Below are 20,761 nucleotides of genomic sequence, written 5' to 3' on the forward strand. Positions count from 1 at the left end.
GCATGGGAAGGTGGGAACATGAGGATTGCTCTGCTGAAGCGTCTAACAAAGGGATTCAGAGGTTTGCCCTTTAGGTAACATTTAACGTGTCATGTGGGTGAGGAGCTTTATTAAAAAGAAGCGGATTTGGCAGCGCTCTGCTGTGCGTGGAGCGCTTTTCTGTCTCCTGGCTCCACAAAAGAAGGAAGGTTGAAACAGCGGAGCAGCTCACGGCAGCCCCGGAGCCAGCGGGGTTGGGAAGCCGGGGTCGTGGGGCTCTGTCGCGTTGTCACTGCCCCCTGTCACCCCCCTGCCCTGGGGTCCCGGCACGGGCCACGTGGTGCTTGGGGTTTCCCCATGCCTGCGGGGTGCATCGGGTTCTGTGGTTGCACCTTTTCGGGTGCCCTCGTTCCTGGAGCCGCGCCGAACGCCCCGCTGCAGATGCCGCGAGCGCGGTGCTCACCGGGGACCAGGCTGAGCCCTGGGGATCGCCGGCGGGGCTGGGAAATCCATTTGCTCCTCTGCAAAGCCGCCGAGAGCCCCGGGGCGGAGTTGGGGGCACTGCTGACCCATTTGTCCCTGCAATAAAGATCTGAGATTTCTGACCTCGGAGATGTTTTCGAATTAATAAATTATCGGAGACACCAAGAGCGTGGGTCACGCGGGCTGACCCCTCTGCCGTTTGCAGCACCTTTTGCCCGTGTTTTTCTCTCTGGAAGCATTTTGCTGCCTTGTTCCCACTGTGCCCTCCCTCTGCCAGCACTCCGGCTGCTGGGGCTGAAAATCCCATAGCTGGGGGAGCAAAGGGGGGCCCTGAGAACGGCCCTCGGGCTGGCAGCCCCCCCATAGCCCTGTCCCTGTCCCCATCCCCGCACCTGGCCCTCGATCCTGCTCCTGGTGCTGGACGAGGGTCCCGCAGGTGTCAGCACCCAAAGGCACCCCCAGGGACCCGGTCCCATGTGCCCGGTGAGCCCGCGGCATCCCTGCTGCCCCCGGGGGTGCTGGGGGTGCCGGGGGGGGTTCAGCAGCCCCTGCGCGGAGCGGGGCCCCTTGGGGCGGGAGGAAGCAGAGGAGCGCGGAGATGGGTTCGGTTTACAAGAGTTTATTCAACTGGTTCTGACTTTAGTTCTACCGCGTGGGTGCTGAACAGTTACAGGCTCTTTCGGGATCAATTACAGCCAATCTAACGAAACAGACAAAGAAAAAAAAAAAAAGAAATAATTCAGAAAAACAATAAGAAAATCCACAACTTTTTCACGTGTCATTAAATATATTCATATATAATAACCATAATATATTAGTATGCATTGTAAAGAAACATCGCCCAAAGCCGTATGCAATGGTCATAACTAAACAACATTTACAATTCAAGATATTAACAGAAATAACAAAAAAAAAAAAAAAAAAAAAAAAAAACAAACAAAAAAATAAAACAACGAACACAGGTTTTGTGACAGGTCTGGGTGACCGGAGAGGAGCGGGTGTGCGGGGGGGACGGACACGACGAGACGAACAAAAACGAGACGAAACGACTCCTGTCGGGTGCTACCGTCGAGTGATGATTGTTTTGGCATTTCAGCTGCTTTCCGATCTTGCGCTGAAGGCGCCGCAGCCCCTTTGCCCCGTCCCAGCCCCTGCTCGTGCCCCCCCGGCTCTTTGTCACCTCCTTGGCCGTGGGATGGGGGCGGTTCGCAGGGGCCGAGGCGTGGGGTGCGCAGGGCAGGCAGTGGGTGGGCGCTGCGGTTCCTGGGGGTTATGGTGGGGTTTCCTCGTTGCCCACCCCGACTGCTGCACCCCTGGCTGTGGCGGTGATGCTTAGGAGTGAGATCTGGTCCCCGCTGGGTGATGAGATCCCCCTCCCCCCCGGGACATGTCCTGGAGCGGGGGAGGCTGCGGGGAGCAGCTGCATCCCCAGACACCCCAAAATTGGGGCACCCTGAAGGGAAGCACACCAGTTGCACCAGCTGCTCCAGCAGGTCGGGCTTACTGGGAGCATGGATGGAGCGACTCCGCTCCTGTTGGTGAGCGCAGAACTCCTGCAGCCACCTCGGAGCAGGCTGGCAGTGGGATGGGGACAGGGGCTTGGTGTCCCCAAGCTGCTCTCACCCTGTGCAAGCCCCGTTCCCGATCTGCTGGGCTTGGCAGGCAGCGGGCACGTGGCGTTTCCCCCGCTGCCTCCCAAACACCGGCATCAGTGAAAGGGCCGGGGCTCATCCCCAGGGGGGTGCTGGGGGGCACCCGGTGCTTGCCAGGCTTGGGAAGGGGCTGAGGGAGCGCGGGGTGTGTGGCGTGGGCAGCCCCGAGTCCCCTGACCTCACCTTCCGCTGTGTAGGTGAAGAAGAGATTTGGGGCTGGATCCGGCTGCTTTGGGGCTGTTGGGAGCAGTGCGGTCACCTGTGGCTCGTCCTGGCTAAACAGGGACCAGGCTGCCCCAGGCGTCCCCTGATGCCGGCTGGAGGAGTGCATCCAGCCCGGCTTTGGGGCTTCAGGCCTCCATTTGGACACCGAAGCTCAGATTTTGTCTTTCTTGGTGGCTTGGGTTCCCTCGGCTGCAAATCTGCTGCCTGTCCTTGAGCCCTGAAGTGAGGAAGACCGAATCTGCCCGGAGTAAGGAGGGGGCAGCTGTGGCTTGGTGGGGTGGGTGCCTTGGTGCCCCTGAATTTCCTGGTACCCCAATTCATTTCTGCGGGGCTGTGCGACTGAGGGGGCTCTGCAGAGCTCGCGCCCTCCCTGCCATGGCTCCAGCACGTGGCACTGGCCGGGGCTTCCCTGGGAGCCCTCCCCTTTACACCTATTTACATGGCTGCCTCGCTTTATGGTAGTTTATGTCATTATATAAATATTGTCAATTGCTATAAAACAAGGCAAAACCACTGGAAAATGTCATAAAATGGATGTTTCCAAGTTTCCTAAAAGGAAAAATATCAGGGAGGTTTTGCTTTTCGGAGCAACTTCAATGTTTGCTTCTCCTCCAGGTACCTGGCCTGCCCTCCCCGCCTTTCCACCCCGGCTCTTGCTGCCACGGGGGCTCAGGCTGGTGCCGAGCAGCTCAGCACCCCGTCTGCCCGCACCCTGCCCCTGGGGGCCCCTGGGGTGGGAGATGGAGACGATGCGGCCACTGCCTGGCTTCAGACGTGAGAGGTTATGTTGGGAACAGCATTCCCCCTGGGCTGCTCAGCTCCTCTCGCCCCGTGGAAGGGGAAGAGCAACCCAGGGAGCTGGGTGGGCCAGACCTTGCGCCCAGCCCCGTGGGGCAGGCAGAGCCTTGGCACCGTGTCCTGCCTCCCCGCATCCCCAGGGGGCACCTGCCAGGGGCAGCCGGCGGCTCCTGAGGGAGCGGGGGCAGCACCACGGTGCTTTTGGGGGCTTTTTGGGGTGCTTTTGGGGGGCTGAGGCTGGAGCTGAGCCGCTGCCAGCCGGGGGCCCAGCTCCCAGCATGTCCTGAGGGCGGCAGCAGAAGGGCCATGAAGGTATCGGGGTGGCCATGGCTGGAGACTGCGGTTACACTGGGGTGAGGTTTTTCAGAGCACCTACAGGATGCCAATTCTTTTGTTTGTTTGTTTTTCTGGGTGTTTCCTGGGGTTATGAACTCCTTGAGTGGGAACCTGTGGCCAGGAGGGGAGCAGGGCACCCAAGTGGCAGTCGCTGCCTCAGGTGGTGCTCGCTCAGTGCCCGTGGGTGGGGGACCTGGTGCTGTGGGATCAGCACACGGAGCCCTCGTCCTGCCCCAGGCCGTGCACTGTGGGGGAGCATCGAGGCCGAGCCCTGGCACGACCCGCACCGTCTGGTCCTCAGTGCTGAGCCTCTGCTTAGGTTCTTCTGAGGTTCTTCTGAGGTTCAATCTCATCTCACTGTGTGTATTTTGGGGAGGGGAGCTCATCTCCAGCATCACTGTTGATTTGTTTCTTGCAGCCTCGGTGTTCCCAGCCCGGTGTCAGCAGCTGTAAGCAGTTCGGTGTCTCCGGATCCTCCAGCCCAGGGGCAGCATCAGCAGCGCCACACACCCGCGTCCCCCCTCCTCTCACGATGGTGTTTAATTGCCACGTCTGTGATTTTGCCGTTGGTGGTTTGTTGTGTTGTTTTCTTTTTTCCTTTTTTATCCTGGGATGTGAGGTGCCCGCCCGGCACGGCCGTGCCCCCCAGCACACGGTGCCGCAGCTTTCCCCCGCGCCGGCCCTGCCCGCCCCAGCCCTACACAAAGCAGCATGCACACTCAGACTCTCACTCTCGCGCGCTCCATCGCCTTCTCCTCCTTTAGGCTTTCTTACACTTGCCCTTCTTCTCCCGCTGCTGGAACTTCCTGAGCCGCCGGGCCCACGTATCCCGCCACTGGATCACCAGGCTGGTTTTGTCCGCAATGATGCCGCTCTGGTCGGGAGAGTCCTCGTTGTTGCCCAGCAGCAGGTACTTCTTCATGGGCTTGATTTTGGGGCACTTGCAGGCTATGTCCTTGGAGTGGATCCACAGGGTCTGGTCTCCGCGCCGTATCCGGTTGCTGCCTTGTTTGTAGACGGAGATGATGTTGACCGTGAACTTCCACCAGTCGGCATTTTTTTCCGCTTTCAGAATGTGGATCTGGACAGCTGGAGAAAAAAAGGCAGAAGGAGAGAGGAAAAGATGTTACAGCTCGTGCTGGCGGGAAGGGAATGAATTCAGAGTCCTACCTAATGGCGTGTGAGAGGAAAAGGGAGCGCCCAACGGGGTGGTTGTGTGAAGAAAACCTCTGGCCCCGGGGGGTTCACCAAGAGCAGCAGCAGCCGGTGCTGGTGGCAGGGGGGCCGCAGCTGCCAGGAGCAAGGCCCCTGGGTCCCCCCGGGCAGGGGCACGGCTGCCCCATGGACCACAGGGCTGTATGGGGGTGGCCAGGAGCTGCCCTACCCATGGCAGGGGCCTCTTTCTCCTGCTCACATCCTAGAGATGTGCCAGGGGCCAGCAGGATGTGGCCATGAAGCGAGCACGGATGGGGCAGCTCCCCAGGGCTGCTTGTGCAGCGCTGCCTCCACCGTCTGCCCCGGCACCTGCAAAGTTTTTAAGCCATCAAGAAACTCTTTCAGAATGAGGTGGACTCATGGTTGCCAGACTCTGCCTCTTCTGTGTGCTGCCTCCTGCTCGCACAGAGCTGAGAGCAAAAAGCTCGGGGGTGAGGATCGGGGCTGATTTCAGAAGCCCCTGGAGCCGGTGCGGTTTTGTCCCAAGAGGCAGCCCCAGGCTGCAGCCCAGGTGGCCCTGAGCAGGTTGGGGTGACCTCTGCCAGCCTTCTCCTCCTCCTCTTCCTCCTCCATCCCTGCTGGCCACGTCCATGCCTCCCACGTGCTTGCTGCCTCCCATAAACACGCCGGTTCTGCACACGGGGGTCCCAGCCCCAGGGAAGGACGGGGACACGTGTCCCCACGAGGCCAGGGCCAGCGGAGCGCTTGGCCCCGCCGCTGGGGAGGAAGAGGAGGCGCAGGGCTGGAGGCAGCTCCCGGTGCGCAGCCTCCTGCAGCTGCCCACAAACCTCCGGCCGCTGCCTCCGGCGGGGTTAAACGCTTCCAGGAAAATGGCATCATCACCGGGCAGCGGCTACACAGCCCTCGCGTTTATTCACTAATTATGAGGCGAGGGGCACGGGGAGCATTGGGGACGGAGGGGACGCCGCCGGCCGAGGCTCCAGCGCTGGCCGGGAGCTGGGGGAGGTGGCACCGCTGGGACTGGCGCGTGCAGGAGGCGCAGCCCTTTCTTCTGCCTTTTCCTCTCCAGTCCAACCACAAAATGCTTTTTGACCGAACCTTTGAGCCTTTCCTCTTTTTTCCACCTCCCTTCCAGCCCTGGCACAGTCTCTGCCCACCCCCTCTGCCCACATCTCCCAGAAACTGACCCCATCCCAGATGGCTGCAGTCCCGAGGGCAAAAACAGGGGGAAACAGGCTCAACGAAACAGAGAGAAAAAAAAAGAAAAAAGAAGAAATAAAAAAGACAAAAACAGGCAAAAATCTGAGATTTGCCTTGTTAACACATGAATTTTGCACCCACAGATCAGCTGCACGTCAGCATCCCCCTTGCTCTAAAGCTGCAGCGTGCAGACTGATTTCCAGCTAGGAAGGGCAGGGGGCTGCAGGGCTGCACAGCCCAGCGATGCTTTTTAACACATTACAAAATATATGCGTGTTATTTTTTTTTTTTCTTTTTCTTTCAGAGCATGTCACGGATGCCAGATGCTTTCATTAAGAAAAAAAAAAAAAAAGGAGAGAGAGAAGAAAGAAAACAACCCTAAGCTCTGACCATGTATTTCCCAGTCTGGTGTGAAGGTAACAAAATGTGAAGATTAGCCAATTTTTATTTTTTGGAAACAAATCTTTCCAAAAAAGCTTAAACCTTTGACCTGCCTGGGTCCACACTGACAAAATGGAGAAAATGAATGAAAAGGAACCGGAGAGAGGTGGTTACAGGAAACTCCGCTCTAACATACACAGTCTGTATTTTTTTGATGTCAGGGCCCCGTCTTTTTTTTTTTTTTCCCCTTTATTAATGAAGTGGAAGGAGTGAAAGCTTAGGTGAAGGCTTGGCTGGCAACGTTGCAGCTGTGTTCCCTGACAGCAAGTTTTATGCCCTCAAACTCTGCGTCTAGGACAAGCGGCTTGCCCGGAGCCGGAGCCCCCGAGCTGCTGCCTGCAGGACAGCCGAGCTCCGCAGAGCTGGGAGCTGCAGCCTGGGTGGGTTTGGGTCCAACCCTGTGGGCTCAGGGGTTTGCAGCACCCCTGGAGAAGCCTCGGTGGTCTCTGAGCTGAAGCTCGGGGTGAATTGCCCAGGGCTTTTGGAGGCTGGGGACTCCATCATCTCCTGAGGGGTGCTGGAGATGCCAGGAGGAGGTTTGGCAGCTCCTAGGCTGGCTCCATCCCTCTGCCTGCAAAATCCCGTGGGATTCAGGCATCTGGGGGGCTCACTGCCCTGAGGCTGGCTTCAGCCCGTGGGGTTGTCCTTCTCCTGCCGCCCTCCTAAGCAATGCTCTCTGCTCACTTGGCTTTGCCCACATCACTCTGCGGTGGGCAAACAGCGCTCATGGTGCTGCCACGCGAGCCCTCCGAGGCCAGGGCAGCCCAGGGAAGGTGCCGGGGGCGAGGAGCTGCCTGGCTCTCAACCCTTAGTCCTGCTCTGCCCCACTGCCAGCAGCGATGCTGAGCTGCAAATCCCACCAGGGAGGCACCTCGCCAACCGCATTCCCCAGCGTGGTGCACGGGAGGCTGTCCCCACCCCGTGCTTCTTTCTAAGAAAAGGCGCCCGAGGTTCCCGGGGCTGCGGGAAGGGCAGGAGGGTCCCAGTGCCACCGGGCAGTGCCACCAGCACGGCTCAGCCCCAGCCCTGGTGATGCCCAGCGGCTCCGAGCCTTGGCTGGGGGCTGCCAACCACAAGAAAGCTCCAGGGACTGGCTGCTGCCGATGGAAGCAGGGGGAGGAGGATGCGATGGTTTAGGAAGCTGACCCCAAACTATCCAAACTGCACGTCCGAGGATAGCCACATAAAGGCTGAAAGAAAAGCAGCACCCCCAGAGCGTTTGGAGACCATGAGTCAGGGGACCAAAATTAGGAGATTGCAGAATAATAGTGAAGCTGAAAAAAATCTTTTTTTTTTTTTTTTTTTTTTTTTTTCCTTAATTTACTTTTAGAGTTTATCTTAAACTTCTTTCTTTCCTGCTTGGCCCTACCAAGGCAGACCTGGGACTGGGCTACGTGGACAAACCCAAAGCATCCTACATATAGGCACAGGGCACCCTACACACAGGCAGAGCATCCTACACGGATCCCCCAGAGCATCCCGCGCACAGCCCCAGGAGCTGGAGCCTGGCAGAGCCGCCAGTGACCACGAGTGCTGCTGAGCCAGGGCAGTGCCTGAGGGAGCGCAGGGATGGCAGTTTGGGGATGGAAAGCACTGGGTCCTCCCCCACTGGAGCAAAGTGCTATTTTTTTATTATTTTTTAATTTATTTGGCACGCGGCACTGCTCTTTGCCTGCTCTGGTTGCCAATTTCCTACCGGTTTAATATTGGAGATTTATGACCCTTAATCCCGGCCAGGCGCGTTCCCCTTCCCAGGGCCACATCCGAGCCCAGGGATGCAGTTTTGGGGCGGGATGTCCCAGCCCTTCACGGCCACACCAGGGTCGGGGGGTCCATCCCTTACCATGCTGCAAGCCGTGGGGTTTTTACGTGCACTCGGGTTTCCCCCCGCGTTTCATTTCGGAGCTGCCTTTTGAAAACACATTCTGCTTTTTTCCACCGGCCCCTGCCAAGCTGCCTCTCGACAAAGGGGGTGACTAAGTGGAGTCTCCGTGAAAGGAAGGATTTTTTTCCAAGAAAGGGCGAAGTGAGCAGATGAGCTCACCTTTCAGCCCAGGATGTGCGCCCACCACCCCCAGGCAGGGAGCTGCTGCCCAGCAAAACGCCCCAGCATCGATGGTGCAGGATCTGGCCCTGCAGAAGTAAAGGGATCTGGGGATCGGAGTGGGGGGATATTGGGATTAAAAAGGGCAGGGTTTGCTTACTGCAGCCTCCCACCTGGCTGGGATTAACCACAGAGCCTGGAGAAGGGGGAAAGCCCCCAGATGGGGCTGGAAGCAGAGGCACTGAGCGAGCGAGGGATGCTCCCGACAGACAGCCGGCAGCGGAGGGGCTGCAGGCAGCAGCGCCAATTACCCTTTCTAATAAAAATAACCCCCTTTCCAGAGCTTTGGGGTCATGGGGGACATCTCCATCCTCCTGCAGCAAAGCTGTGCTGCAGAGGGGCACAGCCGTGGTGCACAGCAATGCTCCCCGCTCCCCCAGCTCTCTGCTGGGCTGATTTTTACTGCCCAGAGCAGCAGCACCTGTCCCCAGCTCCCTGGGAGCTGAGCGACCCCTGCGCTCTGCCAGGCAGCCCAAATAAACCCGGACAGGGATTTTCTGTTTCTGCCGGTGTCTGAACACCCCCCCCCCCGCCCCGAAATCTCCCAGCCTGCCCTCTCCATGCACTGTTTCACTCCAAATATTTGCACCGAATTGATCTTGCGGGAAAGAGCCCAATTTAAAAAAAGAAAAAGAGAAAAGCAACAATACCAAAAACAAACAGATAAGAAAAATAAATAAGGGAAAATATCCCCTTTGAATCCCTGAATGAACGAGGGAGCTAAAAAGCCCCATTGAGGAGCGCGGGGCGGATGATAGCTTCCCGATTGAGCCTGCGGGAGAAGTAACTCTGTTCAAGCTAATTAGGGCCTTTTAGGACATTCAGCGTGGCGATGCTGGCGTAACGGTGAGGAAAAGAGCCTCCTAATTGGCTTCCTGCTGGGGTGTCAGTCAGAAAGTCTTTATTATCCCCCCTTGTGCACCTTTTCAACCCTTTCTTCCCTCCTGGCTCTGCCGAAGGCACAGACTACAGGCACAGCACAGGGGTTGTGCTGCAGCATCACTTATCCTGCAGCATCACACATCCCATGGCATCGCTTATCCCATAGCATCAATCATCCCACAGCGCTGCATACCCTGAAGCACTGCTTATCCCATAGCATCACTTATCCTGCAGCATCGATTGTCCCATAGCATCGCTTATCCCACAGCATCGCTTAGCCCATAGCATCTCTTATCCCATAGCATAGCTTATCCCATGGCATCATTTATCCTGCAGCATCGCTTATCCCATAGCCTCAGTCATCCCATAGCGATACCTAACCTGCAGCATTGCTTATCCCATACCATTGTTTATCCCATGGCATCATCTACCCTGCAGGATTATTTATCCCATGGCATCTCCTACCCTGCAACATCACACATCCCCTCCCTAGCCAGGCTGCTTTGCTCTTTGCTCTGGAAAAAGTGAATCTGCTGTGGCCATCTTCTGTTTGGGACCATCCCGGTGTCCCCACCTTGCACCCACTCCCCCAGGCAGGCAGCTTTGGCCACTTTTCCTTCTGAAGCAGCACTTTTGCTTGATAACACACACCAGAAAGCCTCTTTCCAGCACTCTTCTTCCTGTGCACTGCTCTGTGGGTTTTCTCATATCCCATATGGGCTCCTGAGATGCCTTCCTCTCACCAGGTCTCATGAGGCTGCTAAAGCCCAGAGCCCACCTTACATCCACAAACAAAACCAAGCTCAACCTTTCACCCAAGCATGGGAGAGCCAACACAGCTCGGGTGGGAAATGTGGCTCCAATTCTCTGCATTTACCTCTTTTCCTCATCCAAACACCCGTGGCCGATCTGAATCAGCCCAACAAAGACAGACTCACTCCCTGCAAATGTCCTCCAGCCACGTGGCTGCAAATGCACCAGTGTGAGCTCAACTCCTACAGGACACTGGAGAAGCAGGGTGGGGAAATAAAATAGTGCCAGTGCCGTGTGTGGGAAACGTGGTTGTGCCTATCATCCAGCGGAGAACCCACCTGTGGGCAACCCAATGCCTGTAACAGGGTGGTGTTGAGCATCGCTCCTGGCATGGGATTCAGATATTTGCCTCCAAGCCCAGTGCCTTGCCCCAGTTCTTGGGGAGCCCCCGGGGCATCCCTGCGGGCAGGGGCTTGCGTGGAGGAAGGCGCGTGGAGGCTGATGAATGGGAATTTGTTCTGCTGGCACCACCACGCCCCCGGCATGCTGAGCTGCTGCCGTGAGTGTGCCCGGGGAGGGAAGAGGAACCTGCACTGCAGGGCTCTGTGATGCTGATGGGATGGGGCTTTTTGCATTGCAGGTTGGGGGAAATAATATCTATAGAAGGATAGATGCACACCCACACTTACATACACGTGTATATACGTATATAGCATATATTCCTCTGCTCCAATTTTTGCAGGTGAGCCCTGTTCCCAGTGCTGGGGATGCCGTGAGGGGTCACCTGCCCAGGGCCTCCCTGACCACCTCCTCCATGGAGTCACCGGTGAGCACTTGGGCCCGACCCCGCTGGGAATGAGCTGGGAGAACAGGGCTGGGCATCGCCATAGCCCTGCAGACACCTGGGCACAAAGACACCCGGCCTGGGGCTTAGGGCTGTCCCAACACCTGTGTGGGGCCGAGGGTTTTACATGCAGGACACTGCTCCGCCAAGCGCTCCCAGTCAGACCAGAGGCAAACCCCAAAGTGCCACAGCCCGGGAAGGGGCCGGGACGGATGTGCAAGGGCTTGGCGAGGGCAACTCACCGTAGTCTTTCTTGCAATACTTCTTCATGTTGATCTTCAGCTTCCCCTTGGAGGCTTTGCAGTATGAGTCACAGTCTGCAGGGGAGAGAGGGGGAGGGCAAGAAAACATTAACAAAACAAATTAGCCTTAAAATGAAGAAAAGGCTGGGGGGGGGGGGGGGGGGGGGAGGGGAGGGCGGCTCAAAGCCGCAGCCTGCGGTGAATGCGCAGCGTGCCTGTGATATCCATCTGCCAGGCCCCCGTTGGGTCGTCTAACGGGGCTTTGAGAAAACCCTTCCTTTCTAAAGAAAGCTGCTCACAAAGGCAGCGTCTTCTGCGCCTCCCCCAGCCCGGCTTCCCCGGCCTCCTCTGTCTTCCTGGGAGACCCTGGGGCCTCCCTTATTGTGCCACCCAGGGCTTTTGAGAGCCACACAAATTCCCCCTGTTCTCCAGCTCCGTGCTGGAGCCTGCCCGGAGCCCACAGAGGCCCCATTGTCACCCCTAACCCGGGCCGGTGTCAGCCTTTGGCATTCATTGCCGAGAGATTCGGGCTGGGGTCACCCTCCGACAATGCGGGTCAGAGAGGAAATTAGCAGCCCATGAAGCATTAGCAAAGCCTTTTGGTGTCCACTCTAGTGAAGTGTGCAAATAAAATGCCCCAGTAGGAACGCTCCGCTCCCAATGGGCCCCACCGCTGTGACACGATGGCTGCGCGCGGGCGGCCCGGCGGGAGTTGGCACCGCGGCCTGGAGCTGGGCCACATGGCCGCGGGGGCACTGCGACCCCCGGGGCACTGCTTGGCACGGGGTGAGGTTGGGCAGCATCGTGGTGGTGATGACCCGGTGGCACCGTGGCCTGGCGATGGCGTGGTGACAGGGGATGTGACATGAGGGAGTAGGCCCCAGCATCATGGCTGACCAGTGGACATGCTGTCTGTGCACAGCCTGTGGCTCCTGGCCACCCATGGGTGCTGCAGGCAGGTCCTCAGCACTAGGGCAAGGCCTGCGGTCAGGAGAAAACGGGACACATTGGCCCCATTGGGACAGCGATGATGCTCGGGTTCCTCCACCTCTCCTGACTGCATGTGGCTTCCCCACTGCTGCTGCATGTGGCATGGGACCTGCTGAGCTGCCACCAAGCAGCCCCAAGGCTCGGTGAGCAGGACAGGTGCTGTCAGTGGGGCAGGGCTGGCACCCCATGGGCAGTGGGTGCTGGACATCCCCGCTGTGCCCCACACCACGTCAGCTGCACCAGAAGCAGGCATATACAAAGCCCCGAGCTCCCCAAGGCTGTCCTCCAGCAGGCTGCAATCCACAGCCCCAGGGAGGAGCCGTGCAGTGTCCCCCCCATGTCCCCCACCACACAGCTGTGTCACACCAGGCTGCACGCACCCAGGCCCAGCACTCAGGGCCCCATTCCTCCTGTCCCACAGGAGCACAAGCAAGAGACAGGTCCAAGAACTGACACGAAGCGGGCTGGGAGGAGAAACTGAGGCACGGAGACAGAGGCAGCAGCATGGCTGTAGCGCTTCTCAGTGATATATCTGGATATTGGCTATTGCATAAAATATGGAATGGGTATTTCATCAGCACTGAGCTGAGGGGTTGTGGATTTGCTAACAAGGCCCTGGCCATGCCTGTCTGTCAGGGTGCTGCTGCAGGCCATGGCTGCCTGGTGTCACTGAGCCCAGGGAACAGAACTGTTCCTGACCCAGCTCACTGGCAAGCTGCCCCCAGCCATAAACATAGAAAGAAAAGACAATAAAAGAAATAAATGTGAGTGCCACAGCCTAGCAACCCGTGAGCCTTTCCCTTGCATGCTGAGCGGGGACGGATAGGTGACCAGCCACAGGGCGGCTTCGCAGGACAGCCAGTGCTGTCACAGCAGCGTGGCTGTGGTAATCACAAGGACGAGAGCCTGACTGTCCTCTGGCACAGAAATGGTGCAGCTCTATAAACATTCATCCCTCCTGCTGTATTGCTGAAGGGGATGGCGCAGTACAGCTCTGCAGAGAGAGGGACCAGGACAGGGACAGCGGCCAGGAGCCCCTGGCCCCAAACCCCAAACCTCTTCAGCAGCCTCTTCCCGTGAAAGCATCCCCAGCCGCACCTGAGCTCCCCCATTCGTCTGCTCCCACCACAATATTGCCACTCTGTCCAAGGATGCAGACCCACACAACACCTCCCCAAAACGGGTGAAGCCACCCAGTGCCAGCAGAGCCCTGAACGTGCTCTTGCTGGCACCAGCCCTGCTCTGCCTTTCTCCTTCCCCTTCACTCAACCCCACAGGCTGCTTTAAATTGAGCTTGCTGTGGCCAGAGCCATCTGGTGTAGATCAGCGTGACTCCCCTAGGGTGAGTGATCTGCCCCGCTTCATTGCCTCCCTGTGGGGGCTGCTTCTGGGCCATGTGCAGCTCCCCAGGGCCTCTCTGGGACCAAACTGAACACCTACACGAAGCCTCCAGTTTGTGTCCCCAGCAGTGCTGCAGGTGGGGGTGATACCGCATGCTCACTGCTTGCTCAAGGTAAGTGCATGGAGGGGGTGCCGCAAGTTATCACGTCCTAGCCCCTGGCCAAGACGTGCTGCTGCCATCAGGGGACATCCCGGCAGCTGGGGACCCGCCGGCGGAGCAGCCGGTCCCCTGATGGAAGGGGGCAGCAGAGGCTGGGGCAGCGGGGGCTGCTTCGAGGGGAGGAGAGGCGTGATGTGCCCATGGCTGGAGGGCTGCACGTGCTCCTGTGGCAACCCATGCACCTGTACGTGGGATGCACTTGTTACACGAGACTCCTGTAGGACTTGTCTCTGAACCCTTCCCCGCTTCAAGCCTACAGAGTCCCAGGGCTTTTGTGGGACCCCGATGCCTCTCCAAGTCCCTCCTAACCTGTGTCTGGGGGACTGGGACAGCCCCAGCACAGCGGTGCGGGAGCACTGGCGCACTGTGATCCAGGCACCATCCTGCTCCCAGTTCTCTCCTTCCTGCATGGCAAAAGTACTTCCATGCGAAACCCTGTTCTAGCAATGCAAACCCAAAGCACAGCCAGATATAAACACTTTGGCCGTGACTTTGGGAACCAAAGCACTTCTCTTCTACATTTAATCCTTTATTATATATCTGTTATTTCAAAAAATGAAGATTGCATCACGTGACTTTCCTATTCCAGCTCCAAATCTTTGCAACCAGAACCAGAGACACCCAGAAACTTAGCAGAGGACACGGCCCTCCCACACCCTGTGGTGCTTCTCCCACCGAGCGATGCTTCTCCTGCACCGCCGAGCGGTGCTGCCGCTCCCAAAGCACTGCAAACCACAGGGGCCGCATCCTGCACCGCCCCGCCGGGTCCCCAGGGCTGGGAACAACCAGGCACCTCCCGGCGAGGAAGCCCAAACTTTCTGAGTTTCACAGATAAATAACAAGCAGGGAAAGCGGCCGCAGGCTGCTCGCGAGGGCCGGGAGCAGGTGGCGGGCGGCTGTTTCGTGTCCGTGGCAGCTTAGTAAAACGTGTCAGCAGAGCGTTCAGCAGCTTTGCAGCTCAGCCCATCCCCTTGATATAACTAATTCTCTGGCTGAGCAAAGAGTTTTCACAGCTAAACACCTTCGTTTTGCTTAATTCTTTTTCTTTTTCTTTTTTTTTTTTTTAAGTTGCATTTATTTAATTTTCTTAAATTTTCTTCGTTTTGAGGGGGTTGCTTTAGCAGTGCATGGCTGGGGCTGTCTGCACAAGACCGAAAGCTGTGGAAGAGCCCAGCACCGGGGTCCCGCTTGCCCCCTGCTATCACACACCCCCTGACCGGGTCCGGGCCCGCTGGCTGCCCCTGGGGCCGGGTGGGATGGAGGCGCCAGGGCTCGGCGCTGCCTGCCCCGGGAGCAGACACACGGGGTTGCAACTTGCTGCGCTTGCAGTTCCCAACCGATCGCTAAGCCTCTGCGAAAGCCACATGTCGGGAACGGAAATGAAAGGCCCCTTGGTTCTGACATGATAGAGCGATTAAAGCCACATTTCTTGGCCCGGGTACCTAACTCGAAACGCAGATATAAGGCTTCGATCCCCCGGGGGATTTGGATTTCTAATCCCAATTTATACAGCTAAATTCCAATTGATTTCCCCCAGGTAAGGCCCTAAATACCTTTGCGGGCTGACGTCCAGCATGGAGGTGTCGTGGCTCAGGAGGGAATCCCCAGCCTTGACAGCCTGGCTGTGACACTTCCGTGGCTTAGGAGGGACACTTGTCCCCCTTCTGCACGCTCCCGAGGGGCCGCGGGTCTTTCTGGGGCTCTGGGGTGGGTTCACGGTGTCCCCGTGTCCTCTTTGCACTGGGTGGGACGGGAGAGTGTGCTGTGGCCTAGCTTCAAAATGATGGTGCGGGTCCAAACATCAAATCCCAAACTGTGGGACAGAGCAGAGCTGGAAAATTTGGAGACCAGCGGAAATTGGCCAAAAATCTTCTGCTGGGTGATGCTGGGGCACTGCAGCACCCCTAGGAGGACCAGTGCCTGAGCTGCTCCTTGCACTGGGGCTGCTGGGGGCAGTGACCGTGGGGAATGTGGCCACGTCCTGGTCCTTGCTTCCTCCAGGCCAACCCGTGCTTGGAAAGGCCAGCTCTGGTGCGGGGTGGTTAAAATTCCCCTCCACAGATATCCCAGACCTGCAGCCCAGCACTTGCACTGCTGCTTCCTCCTCTTTTTGACCAGCCCCTGGGGCTGGGGGGGCTCTGCCCACACTTGTGGGATGCGGCTGTCATCTCCGCACTAAAATCCATGCCCAGGGATGGACGTAAAACCCTCCCTGCCCAGGGGATGTAGGCGGATGGCTCACTGCCGCGGCTCTGTGGGCTCTGGCAGCTGAAGATGCACCCCGAGGGGTTGGGGAACCCCAGCACTCGGATGCGGTCCATGCCCAGCATCAATGATGACCTCGAGCAAAGCCTTGCTACGGCTGCTGTCTGTGTAAGAGGTTTCCTGAGCCCATCCAGCACCCACAAAACTCTTCAGGTGCTCTGTCCTGTGCTCCCATGGGATGCCTGGCCCTGCAGGGCTTTGCACTGCCATCACCAAGGGCTCCCCCCAGCCCCTCAGCCTGCAGAAATAAATTTCCAGTCCTGCTTGCAGGCAGCAGCTTCAGCTGGAGGATGAGCTTGCTGAGAGGCAGTGTGTGAGGGGGGAGCCAGCCTCTGGGCAGGGGCGGGGGCATCGTCCTTGCTCCTTGGCTGGATGAGTGCTCAGGCGGGTGCTTGGTGTGCCCGAAGGGAGGAAAACATTTCTAGGAGCCATCCCACAGCATCCCCAAGGCTGGTGGAAGCTGAGCTGTAGGAACTCGGGAGCTCCCAGGTGATGAAGTGCAATCCAAGACCAGGCAGCAGCAGGACAGGAGATGGTGATGCTGTGCTGGGGCTGGTGCTGAGTGTTTTCAGTGCCTTTGGCTCCCGGACTCCTGGACATTTCCCTGGATGACCATGAAATCCTGGTTCGCTTCCTCCAGCTTTGAAGCTGCCCATTGCTTCCACCCCAAATAATTATTTTAACATCTCCTCCATCAGTCTCGGTGAGCGGCTGTTAGAGTCGTTGCGGAGAGTGCCAGTTCTGCCGGCCAAACACGCTGGCTCCGGACCAGCTTTGAGCTCCTGGCCTTTGACCACGCGTCCCGAGGGAGGGGAGGCTCTGGAGCAGCCCTCTCCTGGCAGAGGAGCACCCAGGGCATCTTCCCTGTGCAACGGGTGGCAGGGGGTTCCCTGAGTAGATCCCACGGTCTGTAACTGCGATGGATGCTGTAATTTAATGTGGGCCGGACTGCACTTGGAGTCTTTGTCTCAGAGCTGCCTTCTTTAAAGTAAAAGCAAACTTCAGGAAGAGAATCCCTCCTGGGTGCTTCAGCGGTGGGATCTCCTCTCCTGGTTTGGCCATGGACTGAAGCAGAGGACTCCTGTCACCGAGGTGGCTCTTTGTCCCCCACCTGGCAATGACCCTGCCAAGGATGCCCACGAGCTGGTGCTCTTCATTTTTGAGCCCTTGCAGCTCCCAGCAGTTTGCAAACCTCGGATGATCCAGGACTGGGCAGCTCACATCGCACAGGTTGTGTGGCCTGGGGAGCAGTCCCCAGACCCCAATGCCCTCAGCCTGTGCGCAGGGACCCCAAGGGCCTGAGCCTGCCCCAAGGGGTCTGCACGAAGCACGCCTCAGGCACGGGGCTGCATTTAACCCCACAGCTCTGCTGGCAGCAGGGGCTGGAGGGCACCGAGGGGGGTGGCAGGGAGGCTGGGGGGGTGTCTGTGACCAGTCTGCTCTGTGGGCAAGGGCAGAGGCTCCTGTGTGGCACAGCAGCACCTCCTGGTCCCCAAACTGGTCTCAGGGGCCCTTTGCACCATCACACGTGTGCGGGGTGCTGGGGCCGTCCCTGCCCCATAATGAGCACAGCACCACAGCAGGGAGCTGCACCAGCCCCATACAGGCAGGAAAAATGTGCCGAGCTGTCCAGGATAGCCACATTTTTCTTTCCCTGCACCCTGTCGAAACCTCTGGGAACAGATGTGCAAAGTCTACACTACAGCAGAGCCCCAGGGCTGCTTGGGACCGACTGGTCAGAGCGACCCAAACCCTGCCCCACATCCCTGCCTGCCCTGGCTGTGAAGGTCCCATCCCCACAAAGCAGCCTCTTTTTACGAGCCAGGCTGTGCCGCAGCCGGGCTGGGGATGTGCTGCACCGTCCCCCTACATCAGGCAGGGCAGCCCCGCACAGGAGCAGCGGGATGTGCGGCCCGCAGGCGCTCCCGGCAAGGATAAGTGCCCAGCCTCTCCCCTGGAACAAGAAGGTTCAAATGAGCCCATAGAAGCCTCCTTTCTTCTGGCTGAACAAGATTGATTGGAAAACAAATTGGCGCAAATAAAGCATGTAATTAGATTAAAGCCTCTCGCCTGGAGCAGCCAGGAGGGAAAGCGGGGACCAGGCGCTTTGCAGCACCCACAGCCCTGTTCCTGGCTCCACCACGGGTCCAGCGCCCGTGGGTCCACGCGTGGTCCTGCCTCAGGACCCCCTCCACGGACGGGGGGATGGTTTGCTCCCTGCTTCTTCAGTTGCCTTCTGCCCATTTTGGGGTGGGAAGGAACAGTCCCGTGCCCTTTTGGAGCATTTTGAGGTGGCTCACCTGCCCCTACTTCCTCCTCTCCTGCAAGCAGCCACAGCCGGGGCTGGCAGCACCCCGGAGCAAACCAGCGCCAGCCCCAGGCCGTGCAGGGGATGCTCTGTCCCCGCTGCAGAGTTGTCCCCTGCCTCCGCCACTGACAAGCTCCAGGGTCACCACCCACAGACACAGCCCCGCTGAGAGCTGCAGCTGAGATGATTGAAGGCATTAATAGGAAACCGTCTGTCCTCGGCAGCATCAGCCACCCTATAAATCCCCAGCCTGATGTCAGCTCGCTGGCTGGGCGGGTGCTGTGCGGGGCAGGGTGTCACCATGTCACCAGAGCGGGGACAGAGCAGGCTTTGCTCTGGGGGACACATGGCAATGAGGAGCCAGAGCTGGGGGCACTTTGCTTCACCGAGGGGGAGCTTCTGGAAATGTCTCAGGAAGGGGAGAGACACAATTCATTTCACTTCAGAAATATTATTAATTTAGATGGGTTTCATGCTGAGCTTGCAAGTCCCTGCTCCGAAGCTCATGGTGTGGCCAAAATGCCCAGCCCTTGTGGGCACCCAGCTCCTGCCCTGGGTCAGGAGGACGGTCCCTGAGGTGACAGGGTCCCAGAGGTGGGGAGGTGGGGGTGCAGGAAGCTTCTCTGCATTACAGCGGTTGCTTTTCTTTTCAGACTTTCAGAAATATTTTGAAGTGACCAGGAGTTTCTTCCCTGGAAGCCCCTCGCCCCTCATTGTGCTCATGGCCATTCACTGCGGATCTCCATGAGAAACTCTTTTCAGCAGGGCGCTGGATGCTGCAGCCGATCCAGCAGTCAATCAATCACACAGTCAATCCATCACCTTGCTTACAGCCCGAGACAAGCAAGAGAATACCCACGCAGGGCTGAATTAATTACTCATTCGGACTGCTACAAAGCTGGAGCCCCCCAGACTGAGGCCAGATTTACAGCGGGGCAACCAAAATGAGCATTTTGTCTCCTGAGCCCCGTGCCCTGCTCCGGCTGGTCCCTTGCTCTGCTGATCTCCTCCAGATGTGCGAGCCCATCAATCTTCAGCCAGACCCTTTCACACTACATTTGCAAGGCGCTGCATTGGGGTGGTTTTGTTTTCCTTCTGTTTGCCTCCGATAAAGGAGACCTGCCAAGGGCCAGCCTCTGGCAGGAGCCTGCGCTCCTGCTCCCCTGCCCAGAGCCCCCCTCCTGGCTCCGTGCAGGGGCCGTGGCAGCCTGGGTGCCCTGACGGGGTGGCACCTGCTGGGTCAGGCACCCAACAGGTCCCCAAGGGCTGGGGAGGTGACGTGGAGGGGACATGACCACGTGCTGGGGCTTGTGGTGGACACTGGGACCTGCAGAAAGCAAGGAGCTGGCTGACTGCTCCTATGGCACCTGCTGTGTTTGCTCCTGAGGGTCCAGCACCAGGAGAGCTTTACCAGCTTCTCATGGGGCTGGGGCTCATCTGGCCATGGGGACAAGTGTTGGGGAAGGGGCCAGGAGCAGCGCCTTGGCCCCGTGTCCTGTCCCACCCAGGGGCTTTGCATGATGCCCACGATGTGGCTGCATGCTGGCTGCAGCTCATCCGAAGGAGCTGTGGTACATTTAATCCTTTCCTAATATCACTTTTCCCCTGAAGCTGTTGCCGCAGGGATGATGGCAGTATTTATGTGGCCATGAGCAGGGGTCAATGGTCCACAGCCTCCACTTGGGATGGAGGTGTTGGACCGAAAAGACCACGTTCCTATGGGGACGGATGGGTACAAACTGACCGGGAGGCTGGAAACGAGGTAGGTCCCAGCAGCCTGAGCCCTGAAAGTCAAATTCACAGCAAATGGTGTGTGTCATCCCCAGGCAGCACCTGGTGGAGATTTGCTGTGGTGATGAGTGCCGGGGGCAGCAAGACTAGCTAAAAGTTGGGGATTTCACCCTAAAGCCCAAATGTGAAAGTAGGGAAAAGCCATGGGAAGGGGTTGGATGCACCCAGGGTGTTCCCGAAGTTGGGATGTGGGGTGGCTGTTGGCGGGTCCTGGCAATGCAAGGCACACAACAAATTCCCCTGGGGAACAAATGCTTTCAAGTCAATGTTTTCTACTATTTCCTATAAAGTTTCTATTTTCCCGGCCCGAAGCCATAACCTTTGCATGTGTTTTTTCCAAGAGAGCCAGAGAAGCAGGAACAGCCTTGAAAGGCTCGGACAGCCGGTGGGATTTGTTGGTGGGTTTTTCTTTCTTTTTGTTGTTGTTCTTGTTGTTGTTCAGACTATTTCGGGTTCCAGAGCTGGCACCCAGCTGCCCACCTCCCTTCTGCATGAGCATCCTGCCCCGGCCCCACCGGCCAGGAACACAAGCACCCGGACACCTCCTGGAGCCCCAACCCCTTTTGGAAAGTCCAGCTCTGGTTTTGAAACTGCGGAGGCCGATTTCCAGGGGAAAGCTGTGCAGAGCTGCATCGATCCAATCACCTGGTTTTATTTAAACTCCCTCGCTGAAATCATCCACCTAAGGTAATCATTTCCAAGCCAATCTGGATTAGATTCAGATAAGACAG

At 58.0% G+C, this 20,761-nt stretch overlaps 1 protein-coding gene across 2 annotated transcripts in view; it reads right to left on the reverse strand.

The window, feature by feature from the left end:
• Positions 1-1,065: 1,065 nt before the first annotated feature.
• The window catches only part of NTN1 (netrin 1), an 84,532-nt gene continuing 64,836 nt past the window's right edge, over positions 1,066-20,761 (reverse strand). For both annotated transcript variants that reach the window (XM_027471677.3, XM_027471676.3), the window contains 2 exons: positions 11,116-11,190; positions 1,066-4,562 (listed from right to left, as the gene is read on the reverse strand). In XM_027471677.3, the coding sequence (XP_027327478.1) occupies positions 4,234-4,562; positions 11,116-11,190 (404 nt within the window). In that variant the 3' untranslated portion in view covers positions 1,066-4,233. The remainder of the gene's footprint in view (positions 4,563-11,115; positions 11,191-20,761) is intronic.

Source organism: Anas platyrhynchos, chromosome 19, assembly GCF_047663525.1.
Source record: "Anas platyrhynchos isolate ZD024472 breed Pekin duck chromosome 19, IASCAAS_PekinDuck_T2T, whole genome shotgun sequence".
In the NCBI taxonomy this organism is placed as follows: domain Eukaryota; kingdom Metazoa; phylum Chordata; class Aves; order Anseriformes; family Anatidae; genus Anas; species Anas platyrhynchos.